Source organism: Typopeltis vanoorti, chromosome 6, assembly GCF_054136105.1.
Source record: "Typopeltis vanoorti isolate ZY-2024b chromosome 6, IOZ_Tvanoo_1.0, whole genome shotgun sequence".
Taxonomy (NCBI): domain Eukaryota; kingdom Metazoa; phylum Arthropoda; class Arachnida; order Uropygi; family Thelyphonidae; genus Typopeltis; species Typopeltis vanoorti.
In genome coordinates, this window is record NC_143554.1 from 83,874,704 (window position 1) to 83,894,907 (window position 20,204).

General features: G+C 38.1%; 1 protein-coding gene across 2 annotated transcripts in view; it reads right to left on the minus strand.

Annotated features, from left to right (window-relative positions):
- Positions 1 to 20,204, minus strand: part of LOC150105644 (cation-dependent mannose-6-phosphate receptor-like) — a 179,358-nt gene that overhangs the window by 132,750 nt on the left and 26,404 nt on the right. The window contains exon 1 of one of the 2 annotated variants that reach the window (XM_090394968.1): positions 8,638 to 8,828. The exons of the other annotated variant lie outside the window; for it this stretch is intronic. Within the exon in view, the coding sequence (XP_090251094.1) occupies positions 8,638 to 8,807 (170 nt within the window). The 5' untranslated portion in view covers positions 8,808 to 8,828. Of the gene's footprint in view, positions 1 to 8,637; positions 8,829 to 20,204 lie in introns of those variants that run through there. 2 annotated transcript variants of the gene reach the window in all.

Genomic DNA, 20,204 nt, shown 5'->3' on the forward strand with positions numbered 1-20,204 from the left:
GGATATCTCGGTATTACTGAAGGTAAGGTGGGGGGGTGAACTCTTTCTTGTGAGAGATCAGGAAGAACTGAGTTTTGGTGGCATTGAACTTTACAAGGTTGTCCTTGCCCCAATGGGATATAGCTAGGAGATGCGAGTTCAGTTCCCTGCTTGTGGTAGACCTCGAAGATTCTAATACTTGCACACTACAAGGGTTTGTTGAATGAAAAGGAGGGAATGGAATGTACTATCATCAGCAAATCTATGGATGGGATTGGAAGTTTGTGAGAGCAGGTCATTTATATACAAGAGGAATCAAGTGGGTGAAAGAACAAAAAACTGGGGTATGCCTCTATTGGTGGGAAAATTTGAGGAGAGTAAACTATCCACCATTACACATAGTGAGCAGTAAGGAAGTTGACGATCCAGTTACAAAGTGAGGAAGGCTGACCACAAGATGGCAGTTTGTTAAGTAGGCCCTGGTGCCAAACCCAATCAAATGCCTTTGAAATGTCCAGGGCAACCATGTGAGTTTCTCCAAATTCCTCCATGGCCTCAGTCCAGAGGTGGGTGGTGAAAGCCAGAAGATCAGCTATAGGTGGCAAGTGGCAGAATCCATACTGCTGGTCAATGATTTGTTGGTATGAGGTGGCTCAAGAATTGGTTGTTGGTGACCTTCTCCATAATTTTAGAGAAAACAGAAGTGAGAGCAATTGGAGGTAGTTCATTGGTTGACTTTTAACACCTTTCTTTGGGATGGGCTAGATGTGCCTGTTTCCATGTTGTAGGGTAGTGCTAGTTGAATAGGATAGAATGAAGATGTGATACAGGATAGGTGTTAGTTCTGAGGCACAATTTTTTAGCACAATAGGTGGGATACCATCAGGACCAGAGGCCTTGTTTCTGTTCAGGTTATTAAGGATTCTTCAGATTTCTTTTTGTTGGAAGATGAGAGACATGAAGGGAGCAGAAGTTCTTGGTGGAGCAGAAGTAACTTTGGGGAGGTCATCAATGCAGGAATTGGAAGAGAAGAATGATGCAAGTAAGTGTGCCTTGTCTTTAGGCGAGGTAACTACAGTACCATTTGGATGTGAGAGTGGTGGAAATCTGGATGGGCAGAAGTTGCACCCAATGGCCTTGTCAAGGGAACAGAAGAAGAAACTGCCATTTGGCCCTTTCAAAGTCTGACTTGGACTTGGTGATGATTCTTTTACAATAATTGAAAGCTGCAGTGTAGGCATCTGAAGTTTTGGTCTTGATCCATTCATGGTAAGCAGAGGTTTTTTTCTTTTACAGCACTGACACACTTTTTTTGAGAACCAAGGCTTGGATTGGTGGCTGAGAATTGGGAGTGGGATAAGGGATGAAAGCCTTCAATCCTGTGAGGATGATTTCTGTTATTCGGTCTGAGAAAGTGTTTGGATCAGAAGAACTGAAGCTGTAGGTCGGACCATGGAAAGAAGGGATAGAAGTCGCAGAAGTTCTCCCAGTTGGCATCCCCTTATAGTGCCAGAGGACACAAGACTGTGAACTGATGGGTGAAGGTTCTTAACTGGCAAAAGAGACTTGTATGAGGTTGTGGTCCTAGTTACCAAGAGGAGAACTGACTACCACAGTATACATGGCGGGGGGGGGGCTTGTAAGGAAGAGGTCAAATGTGTTGGCAAATTGGAGAGGTGGGGGTCCTAGTTACCAAGGGGAGAAGTGACAACCACAATATACATGGAAGGGGAGCTTATTAGGAAGAGTTCAAGTGTGTTGGCAAATTGGAGGGGGTTCTCAGGTGTTTTAGTAGGAAGGAGGATGCTCTGAGATAGATCACTACTGATGACAAACACCTCAGCATCCTGCCTGTTTAATCAGTGAAACTGGAGAAGGGGAGCCAATGTCAGACATGGACACTGAAGTCCCTAAGAAGAATAACCTCACTACTGGGGTATTTTGACTGCAGAAAGTTGAGCTTTAGTGAGAAATAGTTGAAATTTTTCATAGAATGGGAGATGGGGAGAGAACAAGAGGCCATCTCTGGAAACTGTATAAGGAGGGAGTGAGAAGGGGTTCTTTGCAAGGAGAGGGGTTAGTGAGTGGAATCTACAGGCTGAGTGTGTTGTGAATGCAGACACACTGAATCAGTTTAAGGCATGGATGATGTTTAGCTTTGTGTGTGTGTGATGGTATGTACCTCCCATGATGAGTCTCCGACTCCACGGAGGTCAGATTATTACAAGCTACTTCAAGGAGTCCTTAGACTCATTGAGGGAGGTCCTAAACTAAACATCATGTCAAGAACTATCCAACATTTGCACAGTATCCATCATATTTTGCTTTGAACACATTCACAGTCATGGCACCCACAACAGACTCTAGCAACCTATTCCACTCATTCACTACTCTCCAAGCAAAAAAAACTGATTTTAATATCCTTGCTAACTATACTTTCTCAGTTTCCATGGATGGCCATAGTTCTCCCCACCACCACACCTGTTCTGAAAAATTTCCTCTGAATTAATCTTCTAAAAACCCCTCAGTAATTTGTATGTCTTTTCCAGCTATCGATCAGTTTCTGTAACCCACAAATCTTCAACCTGTTGTTGTAAGTTTCATTCCACAGACCTGCTACCATCTCGGTCAGTCAAGATAGAGATCTTATCAAGGCTTGATAAGGAGGAAACAATAACTTGCTTGTCTCTGCTCATCAAAGCATTCTCCAGTAACCAAGTAATCTGATGAGCTGCTTTAGCCATCCCCCCCCCCTCCACTAACACCCCCAAGTCTCTGGCTTTGCCAATTTCCTGGAGTACAGTTCCACTAATATGGTTTACAGCTGGTAGTCTTTTCACCCCCAAAATACATAACCTTACACTTTGCCACATTAAACTGACATCCATTCTCCTTTGCCCAGTCTTGCCATCTATCCAAATCATCCTGCAAAATTTTGACATCATCTGTATTAACTATTGCTCTACTCAACTTTGCATCATGCAAATAACTGAACAGTTCCTATATCGTTAATGTACAAATTAAAGAACCCTGCAGCATGCCACTAGTCACAGGCCTTCTTTTGGACTCTATTCCTGAATAAACTACTCTCTAATATCTCTCCATCAACCACCCTCCTATCCATTTCACTAACCCTATATCCATCCCCATGTGCTGCAGTTTACTGCTTAGAATTCCATGTGGTATCCTGTCAAAGGCCTTTGCAAAGTCCAGTAGTACCACCACTGTAAACCCATTACCTCTATCCATGCTGCCCCCCCCCCATACAGTATCCTATTTCCATTTCCCCATTCCTGTATTTTGCTCTTGACCAACTTCACCAATACAACTCCTGATATGCTGATCGATCGATTTTCCCCCTCTTTCCACCCCCTCCTCAGGACTAACGTAGTGCTAAGACTTAGATTAAATAATATGGTCAAAGGTACTGACAATTCTCTCGCCACTTCACGTAAAACTCAAGCTGGTATACCATCCAATCCCACAGGTGTATTTTCACTAAGGTTCATATTAATAATAATATTCTGCTACTGTCCTACATTATTCCTCTTATTTTTTTTCCAAAACTTTAAGAATACACCACCTTCACAGTAAATGGATGTTAACTATCATTATTCAGCTTGAAAGTTACCAAATCAGCTTTCTCTTCCCCTTATTTTATTCAATTTATCTCTTAAAAAAAAAAAAAAAAAAAAAAAAAAAAAAAAAAAAAAAAACTCCATGCACTGTCTTCCCAAAGACTACATTTGACTGTTTAAGTAATGTCATATTCCTTACATCTTAACCTTCTCCACATATGCCACTAATGTGCTATAGGTTTGTACCCATTCATGATTTTATATAAGTTTCTGTGTGTGTGTGCTTCCTATGAGAATAGATTGAAGGTTTGTGGGCTCCAGAAACTAGATGATAAGAGTAAGGGAGGAGAGATGATAGAAGCCTATAAGTTAAAGGGTTATATAGGATTGACTTTTTATGGTGCAGGATGGGAGAGAATAAGAATTGTGTAAGAGCCTGATTAACAAGGGTATTAACATCCTTTATTAATACAAAAAACTAATTCTAATTAGATTTTTTGCCTGGAAGGTGGTGAACGGGTAGAATGCACTGCCAGAGGTGGTTGTGAGTGCATCTGTGAATGAGTTAAAAGTGAGGTATGATAGACATTGTGTGAATAATGGCTAGTGTGTCAATATAGGGTCTCCCGCAATGAGTCTTCTGCCTCCATGGAAACACCCATTATAATAATAATATATATGTTGTGGGGGAGGGGAGGGACTAAGTTTAACTTCTAAAGGCTGGAACTGATTCAAGAGCAGATAAGGGATGCTAATTTTCTGTGTAGTCTAAAGATAAGAGTTTTCTTACAAACTTTAGTCACTGTTCAAAAGTGCTTCATATATGTGAGATGATTACAGACTCCTTATAATCTGATTCCAGGAGGTATAACTGGAAGCATGGAGAGTCATTGATGTAAATGTTAGCTAAAGAAACTGTTGTGATGCTGGATTACTTATAAAGGCATTATTACCTCAGCAAAATATGACTTCTACATTGTCACTAGCGTTTTTAGAAAACCACACTGCTGTGAGAGATGGAAGTTTGATTAGTGATGTTTATATCTAATTTTGTGCAAGTTTTCCATAAAAGATACAGATAGTATTTGCTGGTTTAATTAAAAGAAGCTTTGCCTGTGAGAAGAAACAACTAACAATACTCTTATATAAAGATAATCAAGACAATACTGGACAAAAGCTCAACTTTCATCACCCAGATTTTTACTAGATGCTAAGAGTCAAAAGTTATTGAAAGAAGGCTTACTAATCAATCTCCACAACATTCAAGGTTTACGATGCAGCAATAATATCGTAATTCATCAATTTTCCTATACACACCCTCAAAAAGTGTACAGGCTATTATACTTCCTTAGAACAGAACTACATTATTAAGTTTATGTTATTATTAATCTCCTATCGACAAATTTCCTTCAAATTAGTATTACTTCTCAGCACTCCAATATTATCATATCTACCACCTTAGATTAGTTCTCCTCACACACATTCTTGAATGTTAACAATGTGAAGTTCCTTTCTAATATCTTCATTTTTAATATGATTCTGTCATTGCTGCTGTCCATTCACTCCACTAATCTTCCTCAGAACTCTCATTTTCAAAAATGAGAATGAAAACAGTAGAAAATTTTCAAAGCTGAAAATTTTCTATGTTGCTCTGTCACAGCTTATTTCGTTTCGAGTTTTTCAAAGTAATTACTCCAGACATCTAGAATATTCTTATCTTCAGTTTTCATGTCACCTTTATCATCTTGGATTACTTTAACAGATCTCATTCATCCATTCTGAAACTTTTTCAATAGCCTCCAGAAACATTCTGCCATCTTCCTGATATTTATCTTCTATATTCTTACTGAAGTCTTTCCATGACTTCCATTTAGCTACTTTCACAGAGAGCTAGGCTCTGACATTTTTCCTGTATCTTCTTTTAGGGCATCTGCTGACTTATTTGCTAAGAAGTTTTGGTAGGCTTGTCCACCATGGTGTTCTTATTTTTTTGTCCTTGCAGACAACTTCACCACATGTCTCCTTGCTAGAATCAATCAATGTTTACATCAGTATTTGCCACTGAAATGCTAAGGTTTAGTGCATTGAATATCTCCAAGTCTTGGAGTTGTTCACTTGAAGTCTCTTGAAAACAACTCCATTTCTGAATGTTTTTATGGTTGAGCCTACAGTTTGCCTGTAAAAACTGCCCAACTTTAATTCTTTTTCAAAACTTTCATAGACCGTACACATTGTTCTTTTCAATATGATATTGAATTTTTAAGTAGGGAAAAAATCAATATGATATTTTTTTCCTACTTAAAACTAAGTGATGATCACTTCCAATTCCAAATCCTGTGTATTACTCTAGTATATCCTGAATGAGATGAAAATATCATTATAAGCAAAAACCATCAGTGAGGCTTCTTATTTCTTGTGTCTTCTCTCCAAATGAACTTGTAAACATCTTTATGTTGGAACATAATGTTAGTAATGACTAATCCATATCCTTAGCACAAATCCAGCAGATATTTACCATTATTATTAGTCCTTCCCTTTCCTCCAAATTTTACCAAACATTTCTATATGACTACTGAGATTCATTTCATCTGCTGTTCAGATCTCCAAGAACCACTTTTCCATTTTTTTTTTTTTTTTTTTTGAGAACACTAATAATTTTCAAAGACATTAAAGAGGTAACTGGAAAGAGAATTACAAATCATGTGAGATGGGAAGCATAGTTCAAATTCACTACTAATTTAAATTTGCCTCATCCACTAAGTGATATATATATATATATATATATATATATATATATTTTTTTTTTTTTGGTTTGTTTGTTTTCTTTTAATCTCTACTTTTACAAAGCTAATATTGACATGAGAAGATATTTTTCTATACAATGGTTAAAAGAGAGGTATGAATAACTGGCTACCATTTCTCACCTGAAAGAGCAGAAAGACCTTGATCTTATAGTGATATCAATATGCCAAAATTTAGTGGGCAATAGGAAAACATTGAATCAGTTGAAGACTCATGCAATGATAAAGCAACAATCTGAGCCAATGGGTAAAATTTGTGAAGTTTTTTATGACCTGTACTTTAAGTGAAGTAAAATTCTGACATTCTTATATTGTCAAACAACAAGATGAGAGGAATATTTATGTGGATATTGCACAGAGAAAATCAACACTAGGTCAAGATCTGAATTACCTAGAGAAGGATACGAGTATCCATAGTATACTTATGTCCTCTATAATGAAAACTTTTGGCAAACACACATGCACAATTTGTGTATGAATTACCTAGAGAAGGATACGAGTATCCATAGTATACTTATGTCCTCTATAATGAAAACTTTTGGCAAACACACATGCACAATTTGTGTATGATCACTGGTGACTGCTATCTCTACCTACTGAATCAATGTATCTTGAAAAGGAAAATCAGCTGAAATTGATATTGAAATTTCTAAGGAAGATAATTTCACAAGTAGGATAGCTAGAATGGAGAAAAAGCATTCAGAATGGTCAGCACCAGAAAAGCAATACAAACAACAAGAGGACAGGGTAAGGAAAGAAAATTTTGGTCAAAGAAGATAAAAGTTCTAAAATGCATTATTTGTTATGGAATAGTAAATGAACATACACATAAATGCCATTTTCAAGAAGAAGAGAAGAAAACGATAGATATCTGAGAAAAGTGAAATGAGCAATGGTCAAAGTTTCAAACTGGGTACATTTAAAAAAAAAAAAAAAAAAAAAAATCAAGGCTTAGGCAGGATGATGAAAATGGAAATGGACTTCAGTGAAGTTAAGCAGATATTTTCTAAGACAGATGCAAAAGGTTTGCCTCTTTCAATATTGCAATTATTTCTCTTTGCTTGAATTTTCATGATTATTAGAGATTTTGGTGCTGCACATAAACCATGCACACAGAATTACATCCATCTTTTACAAATCACCTCAGTAATACCCTCTCACATACCACTATTGGCAATTCTTCCTCTACCCACCCGGCAGAATTAGCAAGATAATTCACTAGATGGCTACAAACTTCATAAAGCATTATTAGGCTCAGTCCAGTATATATACTATCTAGTAGTCAGTCTGCAAAATAAAGCTTTATTATTATTAGGGTTGCATGTTCGAGGACTCATCGTGGGAGGACACACTACTCCCAAATCACCATCCTCTCTACCCAGTAGAAAGGATGATGATAACTTCAACACTACTACCACCAACACATAACTGCATCCACTGTCCACCACCAAAAATAGGAATCAGCATGTTTTCATGGCTGATTTGCCAATACATGGGATAATGTTTAACCAGTTTCCAAGAGTAAAAAAAAAAAAAAAAAAAAAAAACTCTGCATTACCCTCACAAATAGAACCATTATTCTCTTTCCATGTCTTAAGTAACTATGTCCATTTTCAAGCTGGATGACATGGGGGGAAAAGGAAACCTTGCTCTGAAGCAAAAACAGTTTATGACATCGTCATACCTCCACAAACCAAAGCAGTAGTGGTACTTGGGTGATGAAGCTCACTGTCACCTAGTGATAGGCTCTGTAAATGAGTCCATTTTATTATTTTTGCATGCCAACTTTAGTCTTTGAAATATATGAATCTCATGACTTTACAAAAAGAAAAATGTTTATGGTTAGAATTACATCTACTTTCTATTTAAAAAGTAACTACAAAGAAACATTAATGTCCGTAAATCACAAGATGTCAAGCTAACATCTTGAGTAATTAATAAATATACTCGTTTCAGCACCCATACTTTTGGGAAATGTGTTTCCCCAAACCTGAAAAGTATTATAATATGTGTGATAATTCCCTAGAATCAATACTTATTCATTTGAATCCTGCTAAAAGTGCTAAATCAAATTAGTTGAATTAGATAAATACGATGGCAAAAATTCAAAAAAGTACATTGCATAAACGGTGAATTTACCAGGACTCAAATGAATACACGTTTTTCCCCATCCCTTTGGTCTTTACCTAATTCTGGATACGTCACTTAACAGTTGATGAATGCACGGCGGAAATTTGCATAACATCATCTGGAAAACAACAGCTGACAAAAATACCTACCGTGGCTCAGGAGAAGTTGCTAGCGGCTCTAAATTTATTAAACTTCCATTTGGAAACCTACACCTGCATGGGCTTTCACGATGACAACTTTCGGAAGTTACATACGAAAGTAATAATCCTATACCGTAACAAACGATAAATTGAAAATACCACTCTGCGTTTCCAGCCATGTCAAAAATGACATAAGCGCCTCCACCTAAACAAACCCGACAGTTTTACAGTCTTGAACAGTTCAGCTAACCTTTACAACATAAAATCGTCAGCAGAGGAGAAAATAAAGTTAGCCTTTCACAACAAAAATGAAATAAAAACGCTAACAGTAATAAATGAGGCATACTTTTATAGGCTAAAGTAAAAATGGTGAATAGAGTTGCGTGAAATGAATGAATAATGGTATACTTGAACAAAAGATACACATAAAAAAAAAGTATGGTGAACCAAAATTATAACAGAAATGTAGTATCTGAAACTTGAACTAACCAGATGATGGTTTCAGGAGTTCAGTGCTATACCCTGATATTATTGGCAGCCATCCTCGAACGAATATCATTCTTTTTCAAAACTGATCTACTGGTAGGTCCAGAGATGTATGATTATGCCGATGATTAATCCGCATAACATTCCATAATGGAGACATGTGTTTCCAATTATTATAATCCTTATTTGGAAAACGCCTGTCTTTTAATATGGAAATGTTGGTGAATCCCAATAGACAGACATAGTACTGTATATGCAGATCCGAAATGCAATTCTAATGGCAAAGAGACCAAAAGTATTTGGAATCTCCCCCCCCACTTCTACTGTAACATTCTTCTGTGATTTTGATATAGAATATTTTATTCTGCCGATTAACTGTTAAGGTCTTCATGGATTATTTTGAGTATAGAATCTGAACTCGACATTGTCGGCCAGGATAACTCTGCCAAATTTCGATGATATCGAATTCAAGGTCATAGAATCATGCAGGCCTCTCCGACTAGAGAGCAACCCATAGGAAAATGTTATATTGGTACCATTGTATTTCTAGCGTCATTTTTTGGTGCTTGAAACCTCTATGATGCTTAAATCTTCTGCTGAAATAAAACCGATTTACAGATTTACTAATTTGCATAAATTTCATAAGAAATACAATAGTTTTATGTTTCGAAATAAAATGAAATACATACTTCGTATATTATATTATCATAATAAACGGACCAAAACACTGTATGTGGTGTAAACGTATCTGAGTCGGGGAAGCTTCATTCAGCTCCTCCTCCTCCTCATTATTATTATTATTATTATTATTACTATCATTATTATTACGTGACACCTCCAGGGAGTCAAAAGACTCATCGAGGGAGGGCACCTGCTCTACAGCTTTCTTTCTCCACCAACTACAACTAGCATCATCATCTACACCCACGCCATCTGTCCCCCAACACTACCAATAGTGTTTTCACAGACAATCACAAACATCTATGTCCACGGCAGGATTCGAACCCGCAGCCTTTTGACTGGAGAGTGAATACACTGACCACTCAGCCAACCAGGTTGGCACATCGACTCCATAGCTCTCCAACGGCTACAGCAAACCACAACTACCATCATCATCTACACCAACGCCATCTACTGCCCTTTTAGGTACTTATAATATTGCAAAATATAAATGCAAATACAGCTGTGGGATTTGATGGGATATCGGCTCGCATTTTAAGAAAATGGGGTTGAGGTGGCGATGTTTTTGGCTAGTCTGTTTAATTTAAGTCTCAGCTGTGGCAATGTTCAAAGATAGTAGAATAAGGGAAAAATGATTCCTTAACATAAAGAAGGATCTAAGTCTGTAGTAGGAAATTATAACCAATTAATATCTCAGGAATGGTGGAAAAAGTACTGGAAAAGTTGGTCAAAAAACAAAACAAAACTCGGGAATGGATTCATAAGAATATGAAACTGTATGAGAAGTAGTATAGCTTTGGTAGGTCACTCCTTAGTAATCTATTAATATTTTATAATATGGTGATGACAGCTGAGTTGGATAAAGGGAATGGCTACACGATTACACTGCAGGATTTTGCAAAAGCGTTTGACTGAATACCACGTGAAACTATTACACAGAGAACAATAAATGGGAATGAATGTGAAACTGGTGATATAGATAAAGGGTGGCTGATGAACAGATATCAAAAAGTAGTATATGGAATAGCTGAATTCGGGAGAAAGGAGGTGGCTAGTAGTGTGCCATAAGCCTCTATGCTTGGACCACTGCTGTTTAATTTGTACATGAATAATATAGTAAATAATTTCAAGAGAGATATTCAGTTGCATGCAGATGATGCAGAGTTAGATCATAGGGTACTAGTTAATCAAGCTGATGTATAGAGCTTGCAGGGTGAATTGAATAAGTTACAATATGTAAAAAAAAAAACAATAAATAAATTAATTAAAAAAAACATAATGAACAGCCTGTGTAGCTCAGTAGAAGTGGCGTTTGCACTCTACAGCGCTTGACCGCATGACGAAAGGCATTCGAATCTAGTCGCCGACTAGAAAAACTTTTTCTAAGCCTTTTCTCGACCGGTTCCAGAAGTCGATCTCTGGCACGGGCTACCGGGTTTTTTCTCCCGGAAACTCGGGTTTTTCGTCCCATAAACTCAAGAAAATTGACCGTCGAACCCACACTAAATGTTAGTGTGGGTTCGACGGTGATAGCCATGGGCCAGCTAATTAGTGATAGCCATGGGCAAGCTATCTCTGACTAGCTACCAGTGGAGATTGAACTGCCCACTCAGTCTCCAAAAGTTAAACAGGTAAAAAAAAACAGCCTCGCCTACTCCCTATATGGGAACAAAAAGGAGTTAGTTGAATTTTTTTCTGAAAAACATAATGGATGTCGAGTTAATGTGGAAAGTGGACAGTTGGCAGTTTGGGATGCCGAGATTAGAAGCTGTGTACTATGCTGAGGAAACTGATAAAGCCAGAGATTTGGGGGTAGTAGTATATCGAAGTTGAAGTTTAAAGGGCACATTGCTAAAGTAGCCAGGGCAGCTCACAGGATTACTTGGTCATTGATATATTTTTTTATATTTTTATATTTTATATATTTTTTCAGAATTTTTTTCTGAAAAACATAATGGATGTCGAGTTAATGTGGAAAGTGGACAGTTGGCAGTTTGGGATGCCGAGATTAGAAGCTGTGTACTATGCTGAGGAAACTGATAAAGCCAGAGATTTGGGGGTAGTAGTATATCGAAGTTGAAGTTTAAAGGGCACATTGCTAAAGTAGCCAGGGCAGCTCACAGGATTACTTGGTCATTGAATAACAACACACTAATAAACAAAGATAAGGGTATTATCATTCCTCTTTATAAAGTCTTGATACAAACACATCTGAATTATTGTGCTCAGGTCTGGTCATCAGGTTTCTTGAGGATGATGGCATGGTTAAGAGGATAAAGTTGCCTGTGACCACCATGGCGAGTGGATTGAGGATTTGTGGATTGCAAACGTTGGTTGATAGGCAAAAAATGGGGCAATGATAGGAACATTTAAGTTAAAGGATTTTATTGGATTGATGTAGTGGAAATGTTTAAACACTTGACTAGAGGTAGCAGAGGTCTTCCATGAAGATAGGTAAGTGTATGGTTAGCAAGGATATGATGACTAGATTTTTCGCTTGGAGAGTGGTAAACGAATACAATGGATTGTTTTATCTGTTAATGATTTCAAGGAGAGGTACAATAGATTGTGTTGAGAGTTTTGGTCTCCTACTATGAGTCTTAGGATTCCATAGAGGTGCGCATGCAATAAGAATATTAATAATATGAATAATTTTTTTAACTCAGAAATATTGATATATATATGCAGAGCCGTCGCCAAATTAGATCGCACCCTGAGGCAAACAATTAAATATCGCCCCTGATTATAAGAAAAATATAAAAAAATCTCCAATTGCTATTTTGTTTATATTACAAGATTGGGGGTAGTTTGCATTAATGTTTCATTAATGCAAAACGATTACATAAGAATATTAATTGAATGATTAGTGGGTTTGAATGTGAACTTGACTTCACGAAGAATTTTTCTGCAAGATCACGAAGGGAGATGTATGGAGTGCCGGTTTCTCGGTGAATCTGTGAATTTCTGATGAACCACGGTGCATCCAGGATCATCCTAAGGCATTTATTTTAGATTCTCTGCAATTTTGAAATGTTTGATCTTGAAGTGTGACTCCATGCTGGTGAGGCGTAGGTAATGACTGGACGTATTACCATCCGGTAAAGTAGCAATTTATTATGTAAGTTCAATTTGCTCTTGCGGTTGATCAATGGGTAGAGCTGTGCTATTACTTTGGAAGATTTGGAGCCAATGAGATTGGTGTGCTTGTTAAAAAGGAGTTTCTTATCCATTAATGCCCCAAGATATTTGGTCTCTGATTGCCATGGGATCTTATGACCAGAGAGCAGGATGTCTTCTTTAATGCAGATCTTTCTCCTAGAAAACAGCATGGCTGAGCTTTTGAGAGGATTCACTTGAATCCTCCAGTTGGCGAACCAATTTGCTAGCTCATTGATACTTCCTTGGAGTCTAGTGATTGCTAGGCGAGGGCTGAGCGATCTAGCTAGAATAGCGGTGTCGTCGGCATAAAGGGCCGTAGTAGTTGTTCTTCAATTGAGAGGAATATCTGCCATGTAAGTTGTGAAAAGTATTGGGGCTAGAAGAGAACCCTGAGGTACTCCCGCCAGAATTTTGCGCCTTCATGACACAATTCCGTTCAGTTTTACTTGCATGTATCTTTCATTAACATATGAATATATGAGTTTCACTAGTTTAATTGGGATATTGTTTTCAATTAGTTTGAAGATAAGGCCTTGATGCCAGACGTTATCAAAGGCCTTGGCAACAGCCAAAAATACAGTAGCAGCAGTGTGAAGGTGCCAGTTAAAATCATGAGATATGTTCTGTTAGTCGGTGAATTTGTTGTACTGTGTTGTGAGCTTTGCAAAACCCAAATTACTCATTTGGTATTATTTTCTGTTTGTCCACTACTGATTGTAGTCTTGATAGGATGACCTTTTCTATTACTTTGCCAAGACAGGAAAGAAGACTAATGGGTTCGTAGCTTTGGGGAAGTTGTGGGTTATTGCCAGGGTTTTTCAGAGGTATAATGTCCGCGATTTTCCAATCTGTGGGAAGGTACTGAATCTTAAAATGGAATTGGTAATATTAACTAGATGAATTATGGCTTTCCGTGGGAGTAGCTTTATTTTTCTATTGGTAATGCCGTCAGGGTCGGGAGCCTTTTTATTCTTCAGATGTGAAATAATATTTATTATTTCTGTTGGAGATGTGGAGATGTGGTTTCTGAATCATCCTTAGGCTGGCTTAGTGTATTTCTAACTTTATGATGAACTTTGTAAATAAGATTGATATTTAAGTTTATGTAAGATGGACTGCATTGATTTTCCAGATTGTCAATTAGGGCTTCTACTTTTTCTTCATCTGAGTGTGCAATTCCAAGATTGGTCTTCAAAGGGGGAAGTGGTTGTCTTTTGGTATGAAGAGATTTTACAAACTTCCACATGGAGTTATCTTCTGAGTTGATTTCCCTGAGCTTGGATTCCCATTTAGAATTCCTGTGCATCTGGAGGGCTTCTCATACCTGTCTGTTCAGGTTGTGTAAGGTTATTTTGTCCTGCGGGGCTCTGGTGTTGTAATATCGCTTTCTGGCTTATTTGTGGCCCTAATCAGGTCTATTATCTCTTCTGGGATCCAGTTGGAGCGTGGAAGACAGTGGTTTGAGTGACTGATGCTATTGCTGTGTTGATTTGCCTAGTTAAATTGCCTACAGCTTGGTCTATTTCTTCTTTTTTACAGGGGATGGACCGATGTGGACTGGGAGAACCTTAGAGAGCTTGTCCCATGGTAAGAAAGAATGATGGGGAGATTACTGATCTTGAAGTCCTAACCTGAGCAGGATGGGATTATGATCTGAGTTAAGCTCTTCTAATGTCGCCAGCTGGTACTGATATTTGATGTTTCTGAGGATAACTATGTCTAATACATCAGAACTTCCTGATGGGCTGTAGTGGGTGGGATCAGTGGGTCCAGCTACTATTGATGAGTTGAGTAACGTGTAGTTGAATAAGGTACGGCCTTTGGAGTTGATTGACGAATTGAACCAGGCCGTATGTTTGGAGTTTAGGTCTCATGCTACAATTATGGAATCTGTGGAGCCGAGGATGGAGTCTAAGTCTGCTGTCAATAGTGGAGTGTTGGGAAGATTTTACCTGCATAGATTTTGAGTTTGCCTGCATTATTAGTGTGCACCTCCATACCTGTGACCTCAAGGTTTAGAGTTTGGGGTTTGGTCAGCGAGTTGTGGCTCAAATAATTTTTAATAAAAATAGCTGTGCCGCCTCAACTAGAGTTAAGTCTGTCTGTCCTATATAAAATATAACCTCTTAGTTTTGGGTTGTTTGATGGTCTGAGGTGGAATTCACTGATCAAGATTATGTCTGGATTGTATCTTTTTGCGAATTTTTGCAGCTGGAGAATTTTATTTGTTAAATCATTGGCATTCCATGCTGTTATCATGAGAGAATTTGATTTAAATTTTTTAAACATTATAGAGAGCTGTTAATAGGTATTGGGTTTCTAGATAGAATCTCTTTCTGGAAGATGGTGAGGTGCTTGCTTTGCTGAATTTATGCAGCATTGTTGCAAGTGACAAGGTTAAAGCTGATGTGAGATTAGAGCTTGTTCGTTCTTGCGATGAAGGAGTCTGGGTTCTTACCGCTTCCGCATATGATTGGACATGGATGAAGGTCGAGTGCCTTCCTGTGGTGCCGAATGTGAGGTATTATGATCTGGAGGGCGACTTGTATCGTTGTTTGTGTCATTGCTTGGAGGAGCGTGGTTCGTTCTTGTTGATCCAGGGTTTTTTGGATGGAAAAGGCATCCCTTGTAATTAGAGGGATGTGGTCCTCTACAATTGGCACAGCAGGCAGGTGTGGATCTGGGCTTGATGCAGGAGATAGTTTGGTGACCCTCACTGCATTTTAGGCATCTGTAGGCAGCTCTGCACAGTTTTTGGGCATGGCCGAACCTCTGGCATCTGTGGCACTGCCCTGCCGATGCCTTCTTCCTTAGAGGTTCGGTTGTAATTTTAAGCTTACAAATGTCGGTAACTTCGTAGATTCTTTTTTGTGTGTTGGAGATTTCGACAAACACCAGTGGCATTGGTGTTTTATCTGACCTCAACATTCCACTGACTTTGATTGCGGTCAATCCTTGACTGATGAGGTCAGCTGTGATCTCATCAGTTGTGATGCCCTCAGCCACTTCTCTAATAACTACTTTTATGCTCTTCTCGCTTGCTAGTGTAAAGCTGTGGAAGGGTAATTTAGAGTTTTCCAGCATTTTCGTCATCATGCGATAATCTGTGACGGTGGTAGGTGAATCTTTACACCCTCTTCAGTATTTCTTGCCCAGGAGAAATTGATATTTTGTTCTCCTAGGGATCTTGAGACTGAGGTCCATTTATCTTTATCTCGAAGGATAACTGGAGGGACCTTTACTTTTCTATCTTGGGTGATCTGATTTTGGTGAGTTGTTACATCATCTTCCATTCCACCTTTCAATGTTCTGCGTCTTTTATTAGATTGTTCCTCCTGTGAACAATCGAACTGTCGGGGAGCCTTTGTAGGTGGAACAGGTGTAATGTCCTCTTCAATGTTCAAATCATCATCTTCAGTGTCATTTACTTGAGTGAAGAGATGCAAGCAACCAGGATAATCCCTTTCAAATTTCTTTAGGATGAATTTGAGAATGTCAAGTGACATATCTTTGTTTAGATGTTGAATGGCGTCCTCGATATCTTTTACATTCTCCATCCTTGTGTACAATGAGGGAAGATTCCGATGTCTTATTCCTGACGATCTAGGAGGGTGGTCTATTGACAAATCCCTCAGACTCACGCAAGAGTCTACCAGCTACGCAATGTGTAATCACAAAAATAGACAAAAGGAAGAAAGCTTACCTCTAAATATATCATTCGGAAGTCCCAACCATTATGTACAGCATAGAACGCTTACCTCTATATATCATTGCATCTTAACTTTTAACTACTCTATAGCAACAAGTATCACGAGCGATCACTCAATCACCAATTCAGTGATTCAAAACTCAATCCTGTGCTACACAATGTCGATGGTGCTGTATATATATGTATACAATAATCATCTTGAGTGACATTACAATTGTTATTTTACATGTTATTTTACAATATACAGCAACTAAGTCCTGCAGTTAATTTTCTACATTAGATTTCTATAATAAAAACAAAAAAATTTAATAAATGTTATTATTAAAAGCTTATCCGAGGATTGCACCGGTTAGTTATTGTTTATTGGTTTAATTGCTGTATTGAAATTAGGCTGATGTTTGATAGGTCTGATATTTACTACAGCTGTAAGATGAGAAATTCATTCACATGCACGCACGCACGCACGCACACGATAATTTGAAATGTCGTGAAGCGTCTCTGAACTGGAAAGCCTAAATTGATATATTGTGTTTCATTAAGTTTGTTATTTCAAAAAAAAAAAAATCAACTAACGCCTTTTATTCCCTAATAGGGAGTAGGCGAGGCCTTTATACCCTATCTAGCTTTTGGAGACTGAGTGGGCAGTTCAATCTCCACCGGTAGCCAATCAGAGATAGCTGGCCAGTGTCTATCACTAATTATAGCAGCCGCCGATGAAGAGGCTGGCAAACAAGTGCTGCCATCTCTTGGTACCTAACCCTAACAAGATATGTCACTGTCTGAAATAATGTGGGTACTACGGTCGATTTTCTTGAGTTTACGGGACGAAAAACCCGAGTTTCCGGGAGAAAAAACCCGCTTGCCTGTGCCAGAGATCGAGCAGCCAAGCGCAGAGGACGCAAACGTCACTTCCACTGAGCTACACTGGCCTCATTATTTTGTTATAAAAAATAATAATAATAATAATAATAATAATAATAATAATGATGATGAGGAGGAGGAACAAAAGATCAGATCCTTATTAATAAAATGATTCTCAGAAACTCAAAAAGAAGAAAAACTAACTTTATGGCATGGCATAGATAGACTACAAGAATGCATTCGATTCCCTCCCGCACTCCTGGATCCTAAAATCACTAAAAATATTTGGAATTAGCAAAAACATATGTTCCTTTCTGGCTGCTGCTATGAAATCATGGAAAACAACATTAATAATGAATAATGAACGATTTGGAGATATCAGCATTAAACGTGGAATTTTCCAAGGAGATTCCTTGTCACCATTACTCTTCAACATTTCTTTGATACCTTTATCTATGATTCTGAACAGAACAAAACTTGGTTATGAAATTCCTAAATGTAATATTAAAATTTCCCATCTGTTGTATATGGATGACTTGAAGTTATATGGAAAATCGGCCCAACAAATGGATTCTTTATTGAACACAGTTCGAATTTTCAGTCAGGACATCAAAATGGAAATGGAATAAATGCGCAATTTCATCTATTAAACGAGGAAAAATTAATGACACTAGTAGTTTTAATTTTGACCAAGAGAAATATATAAAAGCAATTTCAGCTGATGAACACTATAAATACCTAGGAATCCAATGATATTCTCCACTCGAAAGTTAAACAACAGGCAGCAGAGGAATACTCCAAAAGAGTTAGAAATATTCTGAAAACAAAACTAAATGGATTAAAAACAATTAGAGCAATGAATTCTTGGGCTATACCAGTGATCCAATATACAGCTGGCATAATAGATTGGACAAAAGAAGATCTGGACAAACTGCACCGCAAAACTAGAAAACTTATGACTATATATCATGCATTACATCCATGAAGTGATGTTGACCAGCTGTACCTACCGAGGCGAATAGGTGGACGGGGTCTGCTGCAAGTGAGACAGACTGTGGAAGAAGAAGAAATTGGTTTAAGAAATTACATCGACAATAGCTCTGAGCCAATGCTTCAAGCAATTACACAAGAGGGCCTTCTAAAAACAACAGGAAACAAATCCGATTACAAAAAGGAACAACAAAATAACCGATATGTGCGCTGGAAAAATAAACCTTACATGGCCAATTTATTCGAGATACTGAAGACAAAATTTACGTGAACAAGACATGGTAATGGCTACAACACGGATACATTAAAAAAGAAACAGAAGGATTTATTCTAGCAGCTCAAGAACAGGCATTACAAACTAATGCAATCAAAGCAAAAATTTTGAACATCAATAATAACAGCAAATGCAGATTATGCGATCGGATAGATGAGGCTAGAACATCTAATCAGTGCCTGCAGCAAAATAGCTCAAACTGACTATAAATACCGCCATGACCAAGTGGCCAAAATAGTTCATTGGCATGTATGCAAAAAATATGGCTTCCCTACTTCTGATAACTGGTGGCAGCATAAAATTGAGACTATATTGGAAAACGAAATAGCAAAAATTCTCCGGGACTTTCGAATACAAACTGATTGGCATTTGGAACACAATAGACCTGACATCACAATTACATCGACATCGACAGGTTTGGATTACTGATATCGCAGTATCTAGTGATAAAAACATTAACAACAAAGAACTGGAAAAAATGACTAAATATCGAGATCTGGCAATCGAAGTAGGCCGACTGTGGCTTAAACACACCTAAGTCATCCCAATAGTCATCGGTGCACTTGGTGCAATTTCAAAGAAGCTATCCAACTATTTACAGCAATTAAACATCAATGAAGTGACCCCATATGACCTACAAAAAACAGCATTACTTGGAACAGTCCATATTTTACGACGCTACCTGACGAACTATTCTTAGATTCTTGGGTAGAATCTGAATTGTTCTGTATCACCAGTCAAATTTTTGTTTATATGATATCTTGTTTTGACTGTGTATCAATTATGTGAATAAAATAACAAAATTAAAATAAAAAAAATTAATAATAATAATAACAATAATAATATAAAATAAGCGAGGACCTGTGTAGCTCAGTGGAAGTAGCGTTTGCACTCTATGACAATTGACCCCACAAAGAAGTGCGAATCTAGTCGTCGATGGAGGAACATTTTCCTAACCCTTTTTTTACAGGTTCCGGAGTTAGTCGATCTCTGGAACGGGCAAGTGGGTTTTTTCTTCGGAAATTCAAGAAAATCGGCCCTCGAACCCACACTATTTTCAGACATTAAAAATATTGTGGAGCCTGTGGAGCTCAGTGGATGTGGCGTTTGCACACCACCGCGCTAGGCCGCACGAAGGAAGTCTTGGTTTCGAGTCTAGTCGGCGACTAGAGGAAATTTTTCTAGGCCTTTTTTCGACCGGTTCCCGAGTTAGTCGATCTCTGGCACGGGCAAGCAGGTTTTTCCTCCCGGAAACTCGGGTTTTTCGTCCTGTAAACTCAAGAAAATCGACCGTAGAACCCACATTATTTCAGACATTAAATATATTGTGTTAGGGTTAGAGACCACGAGATGGCGGCACATTTGAGCCGTCTCTCTTCACTGCGGACCGCTTAATTAGTGATAGCCTTGGGCCAT